Source organism: Triplophysa dalaica, chromosome 3, assembly GCF_015846415.1.
Source record: "Triplophysa dalaica isolate WHDGS20190420 chromosome 3, ASM1584641v1, whole genome shotgun sequence".
In the NCBI taxonomy this organism is placed as follows: Eukaryota; Metazoa; Chordata; class Actinopteri; order Cypriniformes; family Nemacheilidae; genus Triplophysa; species Triplophysa dalaica.
This window is the reverse complement of record NC_079544.1, coordinates 26,715,571-26,734,666: the sequence shown is the minus strand read 5'-3', so window position 1 is coordinate 26,734,666 and position 19,096 is coordinate 26,715,571. Positions and strand designations below refer to the sequence as shown.

Here is a 19,096-nt window from a genome sequence, read left to right as displayed (position 1 = left end):
GGTTCCTAAGAGCACAGTGGCCTCCATAATCCTTAAATGGAAGACGTTTGGGACGACCAGAACCCTTCCTAGAGCTGGCCGTCCGGCCAAACTGAGCTATCGGGGGAGAAGAGCCTTGATGAGAGAGGTAAAGAGGAACCCGAAGATCACTGTGGCTGAGCTCCAGAGATGCATTCGGGAGATTGGAGAAAGTTGTAGAAAGTCGACCATCACTGCAGCCCTCCACCAGTCGGGCCTTTATGGCAGAGTGGCCCGACGGAAGCCTCTCCTCAGTACAAGACACATGAAATCCTGAATGGAGTTTGCTAAAAACACCTTAAGGACTCCAAGATGGTGAAAAATAAGATTCTCTTGTTTTATGAGACCAAGATAGAACTTTATAGCCTTAATTTTAAGCGGTATGTGTGGAGAGAACGAGGCACTGCTCATCACCTGTCCAATACCGTGAAGTATGGTGGTGGCAGCATCATGCTGTGGGGGTGTTTTATAGCTGCAGGGACAGGACGACTGGTTGCAATCGAGGGAAAGATGATAGGCTAAAGTACAGGGATATCCTGGACGAAAACCTTCTCCAGAGTGCTCAGGACCTCAGACTGGGCCGAAGGTTTACCTTCCAACAAGACAATGACCCTAAGCACACTGTGAAAATAACGAAGGAGTGGCTTCACAACAACTCCGTGACTGTTCTTGAATGGCCCAGCCAGAGCCCTGACTTAAACCCAATTGAGCATCTCTGGAGAGTCCTAAAAATGGCTGTCCACCAACGTTTACCATCCAACCTGACAGAACTAGAGAGGATCTGCAAGAAGGAATGGCAGAGGATGCCCGAATCCAGGTGTAAAAAACTTGTTGCATCTTTTCCCAAAAGACTCATGGCTGTATTAAATCAAAAGGGTGCTTCTACTAAATACTGAGCAAAGGGTCTGAATACTTAGGACCATGTGCTATTTCAGTTTTTCTTTTTTAATAAATCTGCAAAAATGTCAACAATTCTGTGATTTTCTGTCAATATGGGGTATTGTGTGTATAGTAATGAGGAAAAAAATGAACCTAAATGATTTTAGCAAATGGCTGCAATATAACAAAGAGGGAAAAATTTAAGGGGGTCTGAATACTTTCCGTACCCACTGTATATGTAAAGCCCTGTATGTAATAACACAAGATTATTTTATTTTCTATTAATCTTTTCTTCTGAAACACTGCCGCTTATGACATCTGAACATTACTTTGCCTAGCAGTAATACGGGTTGGGTGAAAAGTTCTTAGTCCTGGCTTAAAACGATATGGCACTGACACAGTTTAAGATATGTCAGGGCAAGTTTTTTTCAGTTAAGCCAACTCATGAATTTTAGTCTGGGACTAGCTTTAAGCCTTGTCTTTGAAGTTTTACAAAGCTATGCATCTTCTATAAGTGTGTTTATATACAGTTGTGTGTTTCTCTGTTTGGTCAGGTGGAGAAGGTTCGTGTGCTTCTCCACAGGGTGGGCCTGTCGGAAGTGAAGGTGGGCTCAGTGGAAGAGTTCCAGGGTCAGGAATTCCTGGTGATCATCCTATCAACAGTAACAAAACTCAATTCTAGACACCCACATTATAAAATAAAAGTAATAGAAAATCACTGTGATATTGACAGTGAGAAGATTCATGTCTGGAGTCACAAGGTTTCGGAGTTATATACTGTAGCCTTACTCAGGGTAACAGTTCTCACCCCTCGACTAGAAAGATGAAAATGATCAATCGACGATCATATTTGCCGATAATAACTTTGGATCAGATGATGCAAAATTGTTGAGACATTTTTTTTACGCGCTATGAAAAAGGCTTCACTGGTCTGGCAATTCTTCAAGGTGTGTGAAAAAGACAATGCATTATCAATCTGGAATGTGTGTACTTCGCGAATTCAGCAGCTCGAGCGCTACTCTGCTGCAGAGATCGCGTCATCCTTAATATTCTGTATTTTTTTAACAGTGATGGAAAATTCAGAAGACAATCCGTGATTTTGACGGACTACAATAAAGGCGATTATTTATCATTTCATGTCAGCAGAATATGATCGTGATTGTGAGCGGAAGGAAGTAGGTCGTAGCGAAGGGACGTGTGGTTTGTGCGTTTCCTATTCATTAGCGTACTCTCAAATGCCTGCTCAGTAATGCTAAACGCGCATGTGGTCAACAGAGACTTGAGGTGCATCTGCATCCGTCACTCACGCGTCCCGTGCATGCATACACACAGGTGCACTGTGGTGCCGTCTTTACAGAGTTTTTTCCTCATAAAATAGCGTCTTTTAATAAAATAATTATCTAATTACAAACAAATGTTTATGTCCGACAACAGAAACATTGAATAATAAATGAAAAGTCAAAAATAAAAGTCTAGTGCATCCTCTCCTCAGCTGTCAGTAACAGAGACATTTTTAAAAGCATCAACCCTACTGCAAGGACAGTAAGAAGCATAAAGAAATATCAGATTATCAGATAAAATAATGTAATAAATTTGCTTTGTCTTCCACAATATAATGTGTTTGTGATAAAAGGGTTTCTGGCACTCATGTCACATGCTGCTATGTTTTATGAAAATATGTGGTAACACTTTCCTTGAAGCATTTATGTTTAATGCATTATAAAAGTAATTTTAGAGCATTATAATGCACATTTCAATGCATTGTGATGTATTATAAATAATGATTACTGTTAATACATTATAACACTTAGCAATTCATTGTTACACGACACATTTTAAATCGGTTACAATTCTTTGCAACTACATATTATTCATAATGTGTGTTGTTATGCATTATAAGAATGCATTTTACCCTTTAATAAATCTTTATAATGCATTATACATACATGCCTCACGGAAAGTGTTACGAAATATGTTACTTACTAAAATTAATTTGTTAATTCATGAGTCTTTCTTTTCACTTAATTTGAATTTGATTAGCTCCTGTAATCGTTGATCGGCCGATACAGCTTTCAGTGATCGAGTATCGGCCCCAAAAATCCTGATCTGAGCAGCCCTATTGAACACTAACAATCTGATACTTAGACCTTCCCTCTGCCATGATATTTTTCTACTTTCTATTTTTCTACTTGCTCCCCATTGAATGAACTTCGAAAGAAACCGATGAATCGAAATGGTTCTCTTCCATGTCTTGGGTTGGCACAATCAGTCAACACATTGTTCTGTTGTTTCTTATAATAGTGCACTTGACGCTTTCTGTAAACTGTACACACTTGATGCTTCATTTCGGGTGGGACCCTGAGATTTGATAGGTTGCATTGCGAGAGTTTGCAGTCCAGAGTCAAGACCGGAGCACAGAAGAGCATATGGCTTTGATAGCGCAAAGTGATGTCTGGCTTCACTTTGATAAACTTGACGAAAATAAAAATCATACAAATCTACAACAATCTATCATCTCACACTTACGCGATGCAAAGTGGCACAATGAAATGCAGCAGAACCAAATAGAAACCGAACAGGGCACCCCATACAGTGGGGACCCAATTTTCTGTTTATAATGGGTTCTAGTCCTGTATTTGCGGATCAAATACGTGGAATTCAAATTTTATCTTTCTGGGCAGATCACAATTTACCTGGGTGGGCTGAGGTAGAGCTTATGTATGGAAAATGCTGATTTTGTGGAAGATCCACTAATCATTTTATTCTCCTGCAACCTGTACACACAAGCATCTTATCAAATCTATTTGGAAAGCATTCCCAGCTCAACGTTTTCTGTGAATAAAATGAATGCGGTATCTCCCAATGGAAATGACTCTGTCGTGATTGTGCTGACAGATGTAGTGTCATTTGAGTTTCCAGGATCTGTTGCGCCAGTGATGTGGAGTCCCGCCACCCTGGTATATATACCACTGCCGGTGGAGTGTGTTCTCAATCATACACGGAGCACGTGTTTCAATCACCCTCGGTACAGACCCTTTACGCTCAAGTTTAACCTCTCACGGGCCAGGCCCAGAGAGCAACTCTGTCTGGGGATGGTGAAAAATCTCCCCTTGTGCTTTTCAGAGGTGGTCTCTGCACCACAGGAGAGGCCATGTTGGCCGTAAAGGAGTTGTATTATCTCTGTCAGCCACAAATGTCCCGGCCAGTCCAGGGTCATCAGAATTACTGAATGACCACACTCTCTTACCCTTCTTAGAGTAGGCACGATCAGACTCGGGGGAAGAAACGTGTACAGTAGTACGTTGGCCACAGGTATGCCAGAGCATCCACACCAATAGAAGCACTGTCTCTCGCCAGAGAGAAGAACAGAGGGCAAATGAGTGTTTATGTATGAGGCGAAGAGATTTACAGCTCGGCCAAACCTCTGCCACAACTGGCTCACCACCTGCGGGTGGAGTCCATTCTCCATACAGAAGGTTTTCTCTGGATAGGAGGTGTGCCCCTGTCCTGTATTCAATATACCCAGACATTTGTTGCCCCTAATGAATGAAAATACTTTGCGCTCCACACTATCAGTTTCTGAGGGGATGCAGTTTATGCATGCCGCCGCCGCCGCCGTCGTATTGTCTGATCTGATCACGTGTTGGTTTCTTAGGAACTGCACATAATGTTTCACTGCCAGAAAAACTGTTAACAGTTCCAGAAAGTTTATGTGTGTGTTCTGAAGCGAGATTGGCCATTTCCCTTTCGCTTTCCTGGCCTTGCACACTGCACCTCAACCTGTGAGCGACGGATCCTTCGTCACCACTTATCTCAGAGAAACTACCCCCAGCAGTGTCCCTGACTCCAGAAAGGGGCAATCTCTCCAGTGACGGAGAGCGTGCACGCAAAGTGATGTCACCATTACTTTGCGGTTGAGGTGACGTTTTGGAGACAAGTGCTGCGCTGCTATCTAGTGCTTAAACTCTCTCATTTGCTACAGTCCCAGTTGAATGACCCAAACTGTCAAGACCATCAGCCCCAGTAGATGTAAACACAGACTTTGCTCCCTTTCCGAAAAAGGGAGAGGCAGCCGCGAATCGACCTTGGGTCTCAGAATCAACTCAATCCTGAATCAAGTAGATCATTTCTAATGTAGGCACTAAGCAGCTCTTTGTCTCATTCACTTTGAAGCCTAAGCTTTCCAAATGGTACATGAGCGCTCTTATACCCATATAGCATACAAAAAAATATGATATAAATATCACTATGATGTCGTAATGATATTCTCCGCCAGTGATCCAATATTTGCCGAAACCTCGGAAATGTTTGCAATCCGATTCGATTAATTGAATCGATATTCGGATAATACTTGCCTAGTTTACACATGCAGTTACATTTTTAATAACTCGCAAATAAACCCAAAATATTTAAGATTAACGTTTATTAAACTCTGTTTCTGCTAGGACTTTATAGAACAGTGGGGCTGAATGGTGTCATAGGCTAATTAACATATTCATGATGTCATCGCGTAGTTTTGTGTGTTGCAACTTCAGACCCCTTTCGAAATATATTTTAATACAACATATTGCCCAATAAAGCCGTTCTCGTGTACATATTGTCACCATCAAGAAGAACATCCATCTCTGCAGCACTCCATCAATAAGACCTTTATGGCAGAGTGGCCAGACGGAAGTCATTCCTCAGAAAAAAGGCACATGACAGCCCGCCTGGAGTTTGCCAAAAGGTGCCTGAAGGACTCTCAGACCATGAGAAACAAAATTCTTTGGTCTGATGAAACAAAGATTGAACATCATGTCTGGAGGAAACCAGGCACCGCTCATCACCTGGCCAATACCATCCCTACAGTGAAGCATGGTGGTGATAGCATCATGCTGTGGGGACTAGTCAGGATCGAGGGAAAGTTGAATGCTGCAATGTACAGAGACCTGAAAACCTGCTCCAGAGCACTATGGACCTCAGACTGGGGCGAAGGTTCGGTACCCATCCCTAGCAAGGAGTGTGACAGAATCCCGCTGAAGCGGATGGGAATGACATCATCTTTTTAAAGGTGCAAAGGTGATTGTCAAAATCACATGACGCGCGACTTGTCGGCATGAAGTTTTAAAGGTCGGGTCAGAGCATTAATTTCCACTAGTTCATGCAACCCCTAGGTTGAAATATTTGTATTATTAGTAAAAAAAATGAGACAAGATGGATCGAATCGTGACCCTCTGAATCATAATCGAATCGTGTGGCAGGTGAAGATTCAAAGAAAGTGCTTTTCCCTGTGTTTTTATACGGACATTTCCGAAATATTTCCTTGGAGTACCATTTTGGGCGTCACCCATTTGTCATTTTGTCGTAAATGCAGTGTTACAGGGTCATGTCGCTATCTTTTTGCACTACTTTTGTGTATTGACAACGATCTTTGTATGTATCTTCACTGGCACATATTGTCTAATACACAGCGCCGCCTAGTGGTCCAAAGTTATAAGCTGTTTTATTCAATGTGACTTTGCCTGTGTTATTAAACTTGGTTTTAAAAATCTGAATATGTGACATGTTCAAACTTTCCGTTTGGGCCATTTTTGTGCTTGTACCTGTATTTGCTGCTTGCAGCTTTATTTGATAATTGCAGTTGTTTGCCAGCGTGATCTTTGGACTGTATCTGCTTAAAATAGTTCCAAATGACTTTCTTGTTCAAGTAAATAATTTGTTGATACTTAGACTTTGCTATTGTTGCAATTGTGGGGTTAGACTAATAGGCGTGTTAAACCAGTTCTGCACCAGGGGTCATATGAGACAGTTAAAACAAATATTACCATTTGTTTTCAACGTAATGCAATGTGTGTATGGGATTTAAGGTTTAAACACTGTATTTTCCACATACCGCACATGTTTGCATCTCCTCTTTGCCCCGCCTCTCCGAAATGTGCAAATTTTTTACAAAGCTCATCTCTCTGAAAAGCGAGGTGTGCTATGATTGGCCAGTTAACCAGTGCGTAGTGATTGTTCGATAACTGCAAGCGTGTGAAGGAAATGTAACGTCTCTTGCTTTGAAACCTGATGTTCCAAATATGGCAATTTACCTGACAGGTACGCACACCTTACAAATACATTTGGGGGGTCTTGGTCAAATCTTACCACAAACTGATGTAGATTTGTGGGGGTATGGTTACACGTGGCATTTCAGGCAGGTCTGGGTGAGTATTCACTTTAGGATAGAATGCATCTTTTGTTTCGACACTTTCATTTTTGCAATTTTACTTTTCTTTTTTGAAATTATATTTTTATTTAGAAAGGCATATTCCCATCACATACAATAATTGCGGCTTTAGTATTTCAAGTACAAAGGTAGGGATGTATACAGATGTTTTAGATGAGTTTGTCCATATTGCCCTTCTGATATTTTCTTTTACAAACCATTACTTATTCCAGTTGAGAACAATCACTGAATAAAACGGAACCTGGGTGCGCACCATTTCCAGGAAATAAAATATTACATAAAAAGAGGGCATGTCTAGAGCATAAGTACAGTTACATATATCTCGTAAATAATTTCAATCCATTCATCAATGGTGGGTGGATTTACTTTTAACCATCTCCTCGTAACAGATTTCTTCCTGGCTGCCAGAAGTAGTTTTTTATCGTCGATGTTCCATGTTTCAAACCCTACATTGTCCAAATACACAGTTTCACAATTAAATGGAATGTTTAAATTAAATACATTGTTTATATGTTTGTTAATCTCTTCCCAGTAAGCTCTTATTGACCGGCAGTCCCAAAAAATGTGGCAGTGGTTGGCTCCTTTAGCTCCACAAAGTCTCCAACATGCATCTCCGCTGCCTTGGTATCGTTTCTTAATGGGCGTGATAAAAAATCTTGCAATGTTTTTCCAGCAAAGTTCCCGCCATGAGTTAAACCATTGTAACTGACATATTTTCCTCCAGCTCTCCTGTGTGATTATCATTTTTATTTCACTTTCCTATTTCTTCCTTATGTATTCTGTGTTTTCTTGTTTAGATAATTGTATAGCATTATATAATTTGGATTTGTTGCTTGGTCTGGGTTTAGTTAATGATAAGAATACTTCCAGGAACCCTGATTCACTTGTTCCTAACGCCCCTTTTATGATTTTCGTTAAAGTGATGTCTCACTTGCAGGTATCTAAAAAAATCATCTTTTACCAGTCCGTAATCTTTCTGTAGGGTTTCAAAGCTCTGAAATGTCCCTTTGTGGATAAATGAGTGATAAGTAGTTAAGGCTTTTGAGATCCATATCCTAAATCTACCATCAATTCTGTTTGGTGCAAAGTCCGAATCGTAGGCACAACATCTCATAAATTTAGATGTTTCTCCTAATCTGCAAGTTTTAGCTATTGCTTGCCAGGACTTCAGTAAACTGCCTGTTATAGAATCCTCTGGGATAGCCTGCTCCTCTAGTAGTTTGTTATCACTCAGTAGAGCCGTTATTGGAATTCCGTTTAACGTCGTAATTTCTATTTCTTTCCATATTGCAGTGCATGTTGGTGAGCACAGGCAGACTAAAGATCTCAATTGGGCTGCATGTTAGTAATCTTGTAAGCAAGGAAGGCTCATTCCGCCCTTCTCTTTTCTTAATTGCAATGTCTTAAATTTAATTCTGGCCCTTTTCCCTTGCCACAAATACCTTGCTATTAATCTGTCCCATTCTATGAACTGCTTAGGTGGTATTTTGACTGGCAGACATTGAAAAAGGTACAACATCCTTGGAAGGATATTCATCCTAATTGACTCTATCCGGGAGCTTAAACTCAAAAACAGAATAACATTCCATCTATGTATATCAGATTTGATCTTCGAATTTAGTAGGCCGTAATTGATGTCGTACTGTCTTGAGAAGTCCACCCAAATATTTAATAGATTCAGCCTCCCATTTCCAGTTATACATGGTCTTAATCGAGTCTGGTGGGTTATAATAGAATTTTAATATTTGGGTTTTGTTGATATTAATTTTGTAGCCCGAAATGAAACCAAATTCCTCTAGTAATTTCATCAGTTTTGGGAGTGTCTGACTATGGTTCTGTTATACTTATCAGTAAATCGTCTGCAAACAGAGCCAATTTTTGCTCCCCGGCTTTCATTGTTACCCCCTTTATATCCCACCTCTGCCTAATCAATTGATTCACGGGTTCTATAAACAGGGCCGCTCCTCTTTCTAGTGTAAATGAATTGGTTAGATCTCCGTTGATTTTGATTCTAGCAGTTGGTTTATGGTATTGAGCTGCAAATGTGTCAATAATAGTCATATGAAAGCCAAATTTTGAACGTACTTTATATAAAAATGACCACCTCACTGAGTCGAATGCTTTCTCTGCATCCAAACTTAATATCAGTGTCTCCAATTTTTTTTCTGTGATTTGTTTCATAACGTGTAGCGTTTTCCTGACGTTATCTTGGGTCTGTCTTTGTCTGACAAAGCCAGTCTTGTCCTTGTGTATTAATATTGGTAATATCAGCTCTATTCATTTAGATAGTGTAGAAGTGAATAATTTATAATCATTATTTAAAAGACTTACCGAACGATAATTCCCACATTCCAATTTATCTTTCCCCTCTTTAGGTATGACCGAGATCATTGCCTCCCTCCATGAGGGGGGTGTTATTGTTTTCTAAAACCCAATTAAATGTTTTTAATAATGTTGGAATTAGTTGGTTTTGCATTGTTTTGTACCATTCTGTAGGAAATCCATCGGTCCCTGGGCACTTCCTCCCTTTCATTCTTCTGATTGCTGCTTGTATTTCTTCTTTTGTTATTTTAGATATTAGTTTTCCATTTTGTTCATCAGTAATCTGTGGTAGGTTAATCTTGGCCAAAAGGGCATCGATCTGATTGTCGTTGCTTCCCTGTGGCTGGGAATATAATGCTTTATAATATTTTAGGAAGCATTGCTGAATATTTTCTAGATTAGTTTCTATTTTGTTTGTTGCAGAATTTCTTATTTTGTGTATAGTTCTATCCGCTTGTTTTTTTTCTTAACCTAAGAAAGGTTGTTGCTTTGTGAAAAGGAGTTTTTTTTTAATTTCCTGAGTGTTTATTTCATCCATTTCTTTTTTTAGTTCTTTAATCTTTTGTTTGTTTTCATCTTTGAGAGACTTTGCATGTTCTTTCTGTAGTGTCTTCAAATTGTCCTCCAATTGTTTGAGGACCCTGATCAATGCTTTCAAGGCATCCCAGAGAATAGGTGGTGTCACTTCTTCATTATCATTATTTTCGAAGTACAGCTGAATTTCACTTTCCAGTTTACCTTTAATAGTTGGATTATTTAGTATGCTTGAGTTCAGCCTCCAGAGAGTGGATTTTTTCTTATTATTCAGATGGATTGACATCGTGGTCTGATATAGTGTGAACTTTTATTTCACAATTATCCATCCTCCAAAGATCAATTTTAAGCATAAAAAAGTAATTTATGCGTGAGTATACATTATGAACAGATGAATAATGCGAGTAATCTCGGTTTGTTGGATTTATCTCTCGCCACACGTCCACAATTCCCACTTCACACAGCCAAGTATTTAATCTTCTGATAATGTTTTTGGCGCCAGATTTCCCATTTGAGGAGTCAGCCTTTGGATTAAATCGGATATTAAAATCCCCACCACATATTCAAATCCCTTGACTTTTTGTTGTCATTAGATCGATTGTATGTTTATAAAAGGACCAGTCACTGCCCGGAGGTACATACACATTACGGAGACTCATCACACTTCCTTCTATTTTGCCTGTAACCATAACAAATTTGCCTTCGCTATCTTTATGCTCTGATATGTGTTGGTAATTTACAGCATCGGAAAGCATCACTTAGATGTGTTTCTTGCAGGAAGGCTACCTGAATTCTATCCTTCTTTAATTTTGATAAGATTTTCCACCTCTTCACTGGATTGAGTATTCCGTTTATATTAAATGATGCTATTTTTAAAGACCTGCCTTGCATCTATGTGACTTCCCCTTTCCTCCCGCTCAGAAATCTGGTGCGCTTCCCCCTCCCTGCACGAACCGGCTGGGAATGAACAACTAACATTATAATAAAGATAGAACTGAACACAGTTTGTCTGCGTGACTCCCTATGTAGAGGTCTATTAAATAGACCCTTTGAGCCTTCCAAGCTGGCTCGAAGGGAGAAATCCCCCTCCTCAAGTTGGAGGGGGAGGCCCTTACCTGCAACCGTCGCACAGTGAAATAATAAAAGTTGGTCCCTGAACGAACCAGTCACTCCTTTCAAGAAACTCCACCCATAATTACAGTTTAGTTCAAGGGATTTCACATTCAACTCCGCCGTCCACACTCTTTGGATTAAATCCTTCAGGTCCCGGAGGGGGTTGATGAGGTTCTCTTAAAGATTCGTAGCTTCTCTCTGTAGCTTGTTTCCCGACCGGATCTGACTGTGTCCTTCCTCGCTCGTCTGTCCACTCTTGTCCAGGATAACCGCTGCACTTGCTCCATAAGCGTTTCCGGAGGTCTAGTGGTTGTTACAGTGTAGCCTCTTCTCTGCAAATCCTCTGATGCCTCCTCTTCAGTATCGTAGGTTATGTTTCGTTGTCGTGTCTCACGCACAGCCTGGCCGGGAAGAGTGTTTGGAATTTAACTTTTTTTTCCTTCAGCACTCTGCAGATCTCGGAGTATTCTCTTTGTTTAATGAGTATCAGAGGTGGGTAGTCGTGATCCAGATTTATGTGGTTTTCTTGCCAGGTAAACCCCTTCCTCTGCCATGCTTTGCGGATTATTGACTCTTTCGTCTTGAAACTTAAAAACTTAATTATGATAGAGGGTGTCGATCCCCCTTCCGGTGGCTTCGGCCCCACCGACCGATGAGCTCTTTCAATCTGCAGATCGGGCATGTCATCAGACCACTCGAGACCTCCTCTTAGTAAATTTTCCACAAACGAAATCATTAGATTAGATTTTTTAGATTAGATTCAACTTTATTGTCATTACACATATACAGGTACAGTGTAACGAAATGTAGTTTAGGTCTAACCAGAAGTGCAATTAGCAAGTGCAGATATACAGTGTGAATAAATACAGAATACAATATTAGGAAAATAATTTACGATGGGCATGTACTATGAAAACCGTTGCCGATTCCTTTTCGGCTTCCTCCGGTACCCCGTAAATCCTTATATTGTCACGTCTGGAGCGGCTTTCCAGATCAAGCAGCTTGTCCTCCATATTTGTGTGTAGTTTTAGCATAGCCGTGATGACTTCCTCTGTGTTTTGGATTCTCTCCTCTGCTTTCTCTATTCGACCTTCTGCCTCGTCCAGTCTTTAATCTTCCCAATTTCTTCTTTTATTGTCTGTAGTTGTTCTTTGTTTTCTTGGCGAAACTATCTTAATTCTTGCAGAATCAGCTCCAAATCAGCCATTTCTCCACGTTGTTAGTTAGCTTAAATTTGTTAGCTGCTAATGTTGTTGCGCCTCGTATATCTCTCCTTCAGTGTTCGGACGATTGTTATTGCTCTAGGTGGTGTTATGACTCTTACCCCCTTGTCTATGTTTTTTTTATTAAATTGTTTATTCGGTTTATATGGGGGAATTTCTCTAATTTCGCTGGTTCAACCGGGAGCTCTCTCACAATGCGGACATCCTGAAGGTGTTTCAACCGGAAGTCCGCAATTTTACGTTTCTAAAACATGCATGGGCAACTAATAACACACCAAAGACACAGGAAAAGAAGTTTTCGCGCCATATGACCTCTATCAACTCTAGCTAAAGTCTTAACTCTTTCACCGCCATTGACGAGTTATCTCGTCATTTAAAAAAAACAGTTCCCCACCAAAGACGAGTTATTACGGCAATCAGTGTTTGTACTGTTGTACAGCAGGTGCCGCTGTTACACACCTTTGGGAAAAAGTACAGAATCCCAGAAACTAGAACGCATGTTTCTTATCGGTTTTTGATGATTGTTCTTAGTGTAATCTGGGCGGAATCTTTGTCAAAAAACGTTAATTATCTCAGCTGTTTAATCAAAGTGATGCATTTTTGAAGAAACCTACCCACATCTAAGCAGTGATAAAAAAGAACAAATGAAGATAGAAGAATACGGTCTCTTTTGTTTAAAAGCAGAGACTACTGTTCGACATATTGTTTGTCCATATATTCTTTACAGAAAATGTACTGTGAACCATTCAATTTTAAAAACGCTGGCGTAGGCTGGCAACTTTTTTTTTAAAAGCTGGCTGGAAAGATTTAAATATATACAAGTTAGAAAGCTATGCCACAAATTCAGCAGTTATAACTGATGTTACTTTACTATTTTTTGACCCATAAGTTTTAGAAGACCTTTAATTAATAAAGTTTAATAAAAAATGCATATGTTTTGTTGACAACCTGATGTCGTTTATATTTGTTCTTCCTCAGTTTAATGAACTTCTTTTTCAATTCCAGGTTCGCTCGAATGAGGCACTGATGAATGAAGAATTGCATAGCACACTGGGATTTTTGTCCAATCCCAAGCGTTTCAATGTTGCCATTACACGAGCCAAAGCTCTCCTCATTGTCATTGGAAATCCACACGTTCTTGTCATGGTGAGGTTTTAGGCCCTATTAATCTGACGAATTGACAAGTGAGCCACATGAATAGAAATGTTTTCATGTTCTATTTTCTTATATAGTTGTTGGCCAGTGAAATACTTCATACACTTCAGGATAAAATGGTTATAATTGAACACTAAAACATTTTTTGTTTACAATGAGTATTTCTCTGGTTTTGTGTGTGTTGCAGGACCCATGTTTCAATGCTTTGCTGCAGTACTCATATGATAACAGAGCATTCCAAGGATGTGACCCACCAGCAAGTCTACGTGACTCTTAAAGGTTTGTCTTTCATTCCTATTAACCGTGATTACAAGTCATAAATGGTTTAACCATTTTTTTTTTATCTTTCAGGATTTGTCCGTATGGCATAGTGTTGCGATACAAGTACTTGATATATGTGTTATGTAATAAATAAAAACCCTAGTTTTGGTTATCAACATCCATTTTGTTTGAGGGACATTGATGTCAGAGGTAAGGGCTGCAGTGTACCATATGCAAATTAAAAGTACAGTATCCCTTCATAGTTTCCAGCAGAATTGGTTTTGTCTTAATCTTTTCAATGTTCTTTACTTTTTGTCATTTATTTCTGCATCTGAGCTTGCTGGAGCACTTTAGAGATTATGTTGGCACAAAGAAGTTATTATATCTGTTCAAAAGTGTTACTAAAATGTTTGTTTTCATATAAAATTTGTGAAATCATATTTTCATTATCGTTTAGTGATGACAATGCTACTAAAGCTTAAGAGGCTTGACAAAATAAAAATATTATTTTAGCACACACAAAAATCATTAATTTATTCTTAATTGCTGAACTTCTGTTATCAACTGTAAATGTATTGTTATGGCTCATGAAAAAAAACACACACACTACATAAAGTGTGTTTGAATTTCTTTAGCATTTACCTAAGTGCAATATTTTAAATATGGATTTTAGTTAGATTTATGAAATTCATCTGGTCATTATATATTTTTTTTTAGATCAGACTATGCATTTGCCATCAGACAGCATTTCACTAGGAACTTGACTTGGGGGTTTGTTAGTCCCCTGTGACGGGAAGGGAAAGACAGGTACAACAATTTCTCAAGAATTTCTCAAATTCTCAATTTTAAAGGTGAGGCCCGTGGCCAGAGGGAAATCAGAATAAACGAGGCTCCGTGGTTTGGTGCCGTGCTGTGGGGTGGTGATGTGTGTCTTTCAGTTTCCCTTGTGCACAGATGCTGCTGGGTGCGAGGGTCCGCTACTGCTGTCGTCACTTGTCAGAACCTGAGGCAAAATTGGGGAGACAACCATCAGACACGTTTTGTTATGGATCATAGCTGTCTGTGCATCTTGTGAAGCCAACTTTTATGCCGGCTGAGATGAGTTGCTGATGACCCACAGCTGCGCCACGTTAACTTCCTATGTTCCCATGGCGATGATGATGGGTGACTCGCCACATCCCCCCCAAAACGTCCTGCTGCTAGAGGGCTGGGGTTGTCAGGGAGGGGGTTTTGTTTACCTGACCGGGACGTCCAACCTGACCACATCCTTGACAGACCGTCGGCGTCGCTGTGGGAGGCCCTGGCTTGGTGTGGCACTGTGTAGGGAACGTCCTGGAGCTCCATGAACCAGCGGGTTACACGAGCATTCGTGTTCTTTGCCATCCACTGGAGAGGTGCATGGTCGGTTACTAGAGTGAAACTCTCAGTAGATAGTATCGGAGCTCCAGGACTGCCCACTTTATGGCCAGGGCCTTCTTTTCGATGGTGGCGCATCGAGTCTCAGTGGAGACTCTGGGACAACACCGCGCCCAAGCCAGTTTCCGAGGCGTAGGTCTGAAGGATAATGGGGGCATCTGTGGTCTGGGGTGTTGAGTACCTGTGAAGGCGATAAAGCCTGCTGCAAGGTGTGGAAGGCTTGTTCGGCATCAGGGTTCCAAGTAACCTTCTCCGGCTGCGATCAGAGGGCTGGCTGCAGAAGATGAAACACCGGGATGAAACACCGGGAGTATCCTGCCAGCCCCAGAAAAGCTTGTACCTGGGTTCTGTTCCGAGGTTGCGGGTTATTCCGGATGGCTTCTACCTTTTTTTCCTGGGGTTGGATCAGTCCTCTTCCAATGTGGAAACCCAGGTACTGTGCTCCGACGAGCCCCAGGTGGCACTTTCGTGGATTTGCGACTAGCCTGGCTCTCCTCCGGTGGATAAGCACTCTCTGCAATCTGTCCAGGTGATCACACCCCAGCATTCTGAGTGGATGACCAGATCGTCTATATAGGCCGCTGCATAGTCTAGATGGGGCCTTAGGAGGAAATCCATCATCCTTTTTAAGATTGCTGGGGCCCCATGGAGCCCGAACGGAAGCACCCGGTACTGCCAGTGTCCAGAGGGGATGCTGAAAGCGGACTTTTCAGGCGCGTCTGGGGCCAGTGGTACCTGCCAGTACCCCTTTGTCAGGTCCAAGGTGGTGATGTAGCGTGCCTTTCCCAGACGATCGAGGAGCTCATCCACTCATTCAGGGGCATTCAGGGTATCCATCAAAGCTGGAGGCCTCGTTCAGCCCACAGAGGCGGAGAGTGCTGTCGGGCTTGGGGACCATCACGATGGGGCTCGACCAGGGGCTGCGGGAATAATTCCTCATGCGGGCCTCTGCGGGGTGACCCAGATGTGTGGCATCACTCGGTCGATGCGGGTCTTCATCTGTTGTACATGCTCGATGAGGCTGGGGTGTGGAGCTGTTTGTTGCTCCCAGGCTTCCTTGGCCACGTCGAGTAAGCCTCTAGGCCAGTGGTTCTCAACTCTGGCCCGCAAGATCCATTTCCCTGCCGAGTTTAGCCCGAACTCTGATATTAAACACCTGAACAAGCTGATTAGCATCATTAGGAATAGATGTGTCCAATTAAATGCGACGCTGCGCAAATCTATCAGCAAATGAGATTTAAGTACCGCAATTAGCGATTAAAGTGCAGATTGCTCGCTACGCATTTGAATTGCACTCGCGGTACTTTAATGCGATATGCTAAACAATCTGTGCAGCCCAAGATTAATTTGAACGCGTCTGGTCCTGAAGTCACTGATTAGCCTCATCAGGTGTTTTATCAGAGTTGGGGCTAAACTCTGCAGGAAAATGGATCTCGCGGGCCAGAGTTAAGAACCACTGCTCTAAGCTGTCTGCCAAGGTTCAAACGGGGTTAAACCCATGGAGGCTTGGGGCGCTTCAAGGGCCCAGCTGCACCCGTACTGTAACCGCCTGGCCGTTGATGTGGTCTGTCCTCCACGGGGCTCCGGCGGAGTTGACGTGTATCCGGTGCAGCCTGCCATCCAGGCTCGGGTGCTCGGTTTTGTCTGCTCCGTTGGTTTGGTTTGTCGATTGGGTGGGGGCTGTGGGTCTTTCGTCTGGCTGTGATCCGGTAGTCATATGGTGGGTTCACCCACTGGGGCGGCAGCCCCGCTCTCTCTCCAGCATTGCGGGCGGCGGATGCCTCTGCCAACTCCACCGACTGGACCAGGCTCTGGATGGAAGTAGGGCTGCCCATGCCGACTGGGTGGCGGAGACAGCGAGGTAAGGCTCGCAGGCGGCGGTCGACAACACTCTTTTCCGCTACTTGGGATGCTGTGGGCTCTCCGGCGATCAGCCAGAGATTAGCGATCCGCCGCAGCTGGGCGGCTTGGGCTCTCACCGAGGTTTGCTCATCATATGTCCACTGAATAAATCGGTCTGCAAGGAGAAAAGGAAGGATGTTTTGGGAATGGGTACGTGTCGTTTCTAGTTATCATGCCTGCATTCTCCACCAGTTGTGACGGGTAGAGGAACAACACGTACAACAATTCACAACTTCTCAATGTTGGGAAGGGAATTTATTAAAAGTGCGGCCAGTGGGGAAATCAGAATAAACAAGGCTCCAGGTTTTGGTGCCGTGGGGTGGTGATTCATGTCTTACCGTGTCCCTCGCAGGTCTCGATTGTCTTTTTCGCTTCATAAGTGAATTGGGACTACCACTGTCACGTATGAAAGAATATCCTAAAGGCAGCAAAAGTAGGAAATAATTCAGAAATAATCTTGCACTGTTGACCACTGCTCCTGTTCCTTATTAGAAATCTTTCGATTTTTCTATTACCCACAGAATAAAATGTCCCCAGTTGACACGTCATTTATACAATTAGTATAAAGGTTGACCGCCTCCTGCAATTATACAAAAAATATTTTATTTTGTCATGTATGTCTACATGAGCCTCGCTTATGAATTTACAGCACAAAGACAAACGTTTCTGTGAAAAACTGGATTTGCTGATCGAAGCACATTCATAAACATGTAATTTTTTCCATGTTCCATTTTATTGATTCTTTTTAAATTTAGTCAAGGACCTATTTATTCCTACAGTATGTATAGCTAGGCCGTGGTGCTATATTAACACTAACACATAAATAATGTTATTTTTATTAATGTGAAGTGAAGTGAACACAAATGGACACAGACAGCGTTTCCACCTTTGACCACAAGATAGCGCTGCTGTGCCGATTTTGAGTAATGAACAATTTTATGATATACTTGAGGGAAAAGCTTCAATTCATGGTAAAGCTTCATTTCACCATCACTTGGTGCTGCTTGGTGCGAGGGTCCGCTGCTGCGTTGGTGGTCGTCAGAACCTGATGCAAAATAGGAGAGACCACCATTAGACCCGTTTCGTTATGGAGTCGTAGCTCTCTGTGCTTCTTGTGAAGCCGGCTTCGGTCTAAATTTACCTGAGTTACACTTGCATTAAAATACAGATTTAAGTAAAGCAGCTATTCCTGCACATTTCCTAACAGCTCTCTAAACACTTATAAAAGTTATGTTTTCTAACAAAGTTTCATTTTGAAACATGAGACTGCAAACACTAGTTCCTCCATTTCCTCGAGAAGCTCAAAAGAGGTGAAAGCTGGTTGTGTGACATACCCGGATAATGTAAGTGTTAGTTAGCTGATAGCCCCAACTTTCGGTTACAAAAACTGAGATAACTGTCAGGCTATTACAAAGTAACCATGGCAACTTACTCTGAAGATAACTAGATAATGTTTCAGGGTTAGTTCATTTTAAGGAAGTGCTACTAAACTTTAGGGGTTGTCTGTGCATGTGTGCGTTTTTGAAAAGTGTTAAGTGGGCACGTATAATATATTATTTTACAGCAATATTACAATTACATTTCCAATCCCACCCATCGCAATACAGCATTCACAATTTTATTTTATTATTAACTTTATTATTTAACCTTTTAAAATGAAATATTCTTTAAACAAAAAATATGTAAGCTATTATTGTTAAACCTTATATATTTATATTGAATACTGTATTTCCATTTCATTAAGTTTACATTTACATTTACATTTAGTCATTTGGCAGACGCTTTTATCCAAAGCGACTTACAGTGCACTTATTACAGGGACAATCCCCCTGGAGCAACATGGAGTAAAGTGTCTTGCTCAAGGACACACTGGTGGTGGGATCAAACCAGCAACCTTTTGATTACCAGTTCAGTGGTTTAACCCACTAGACCACCATCTCCACTTCAAGTTCATTAATATGTCTCCAAATATCACTGGATGAATATGTAGACCTTAAATGTCCAACAGTTAAAGGATGTTAATATAACCTGGAGAGCAATTGCATAACATTACTCTTCTCAACTT

At 41.4% G+C, this 19,096-nt stretch overlaps 1 protein-coding gene across 2 annotated transcripts in view; it reads left to right on the top strand.

Moving 5' to 3' along the window:
* Positions 1-14,153, top strand: part of mov10l1 (Mov10 like RISC complex RNA helicase 1) — a 65,769-nt gene extending 51,616 nt beyond the window's left edge. The window contains exons 24-27 of one of the 2 annotated variants that reach the window (XM_056744227.1): positions 1,452-1,541; positions 13,303-13,443; positions 13,640-13,731; positions 13,804-14,153. In XM_056744227.1, the coding sequence (XP_056600205.1) occupies positions 1,452-1,541; positions 13,303-13,443; positions 13,640-13,729 (321 nt within the window). In that variant the 3' untranslated portion in view covers positions 13,730-13,731; positions 13,804-14,153. Of the gene's footprint in view, positions 1-1,451; positions 1,560-13,302; positions 13,444-13,639; positions 13,732-13,803 lie in introns of both variants that reach the window. The other variant, XM_056744226.1, reaches the window with a different exon arrangement.
* The last annotated feature ends 4,943 nt before the right edge of the window (positions 14,154-19,096 follow it).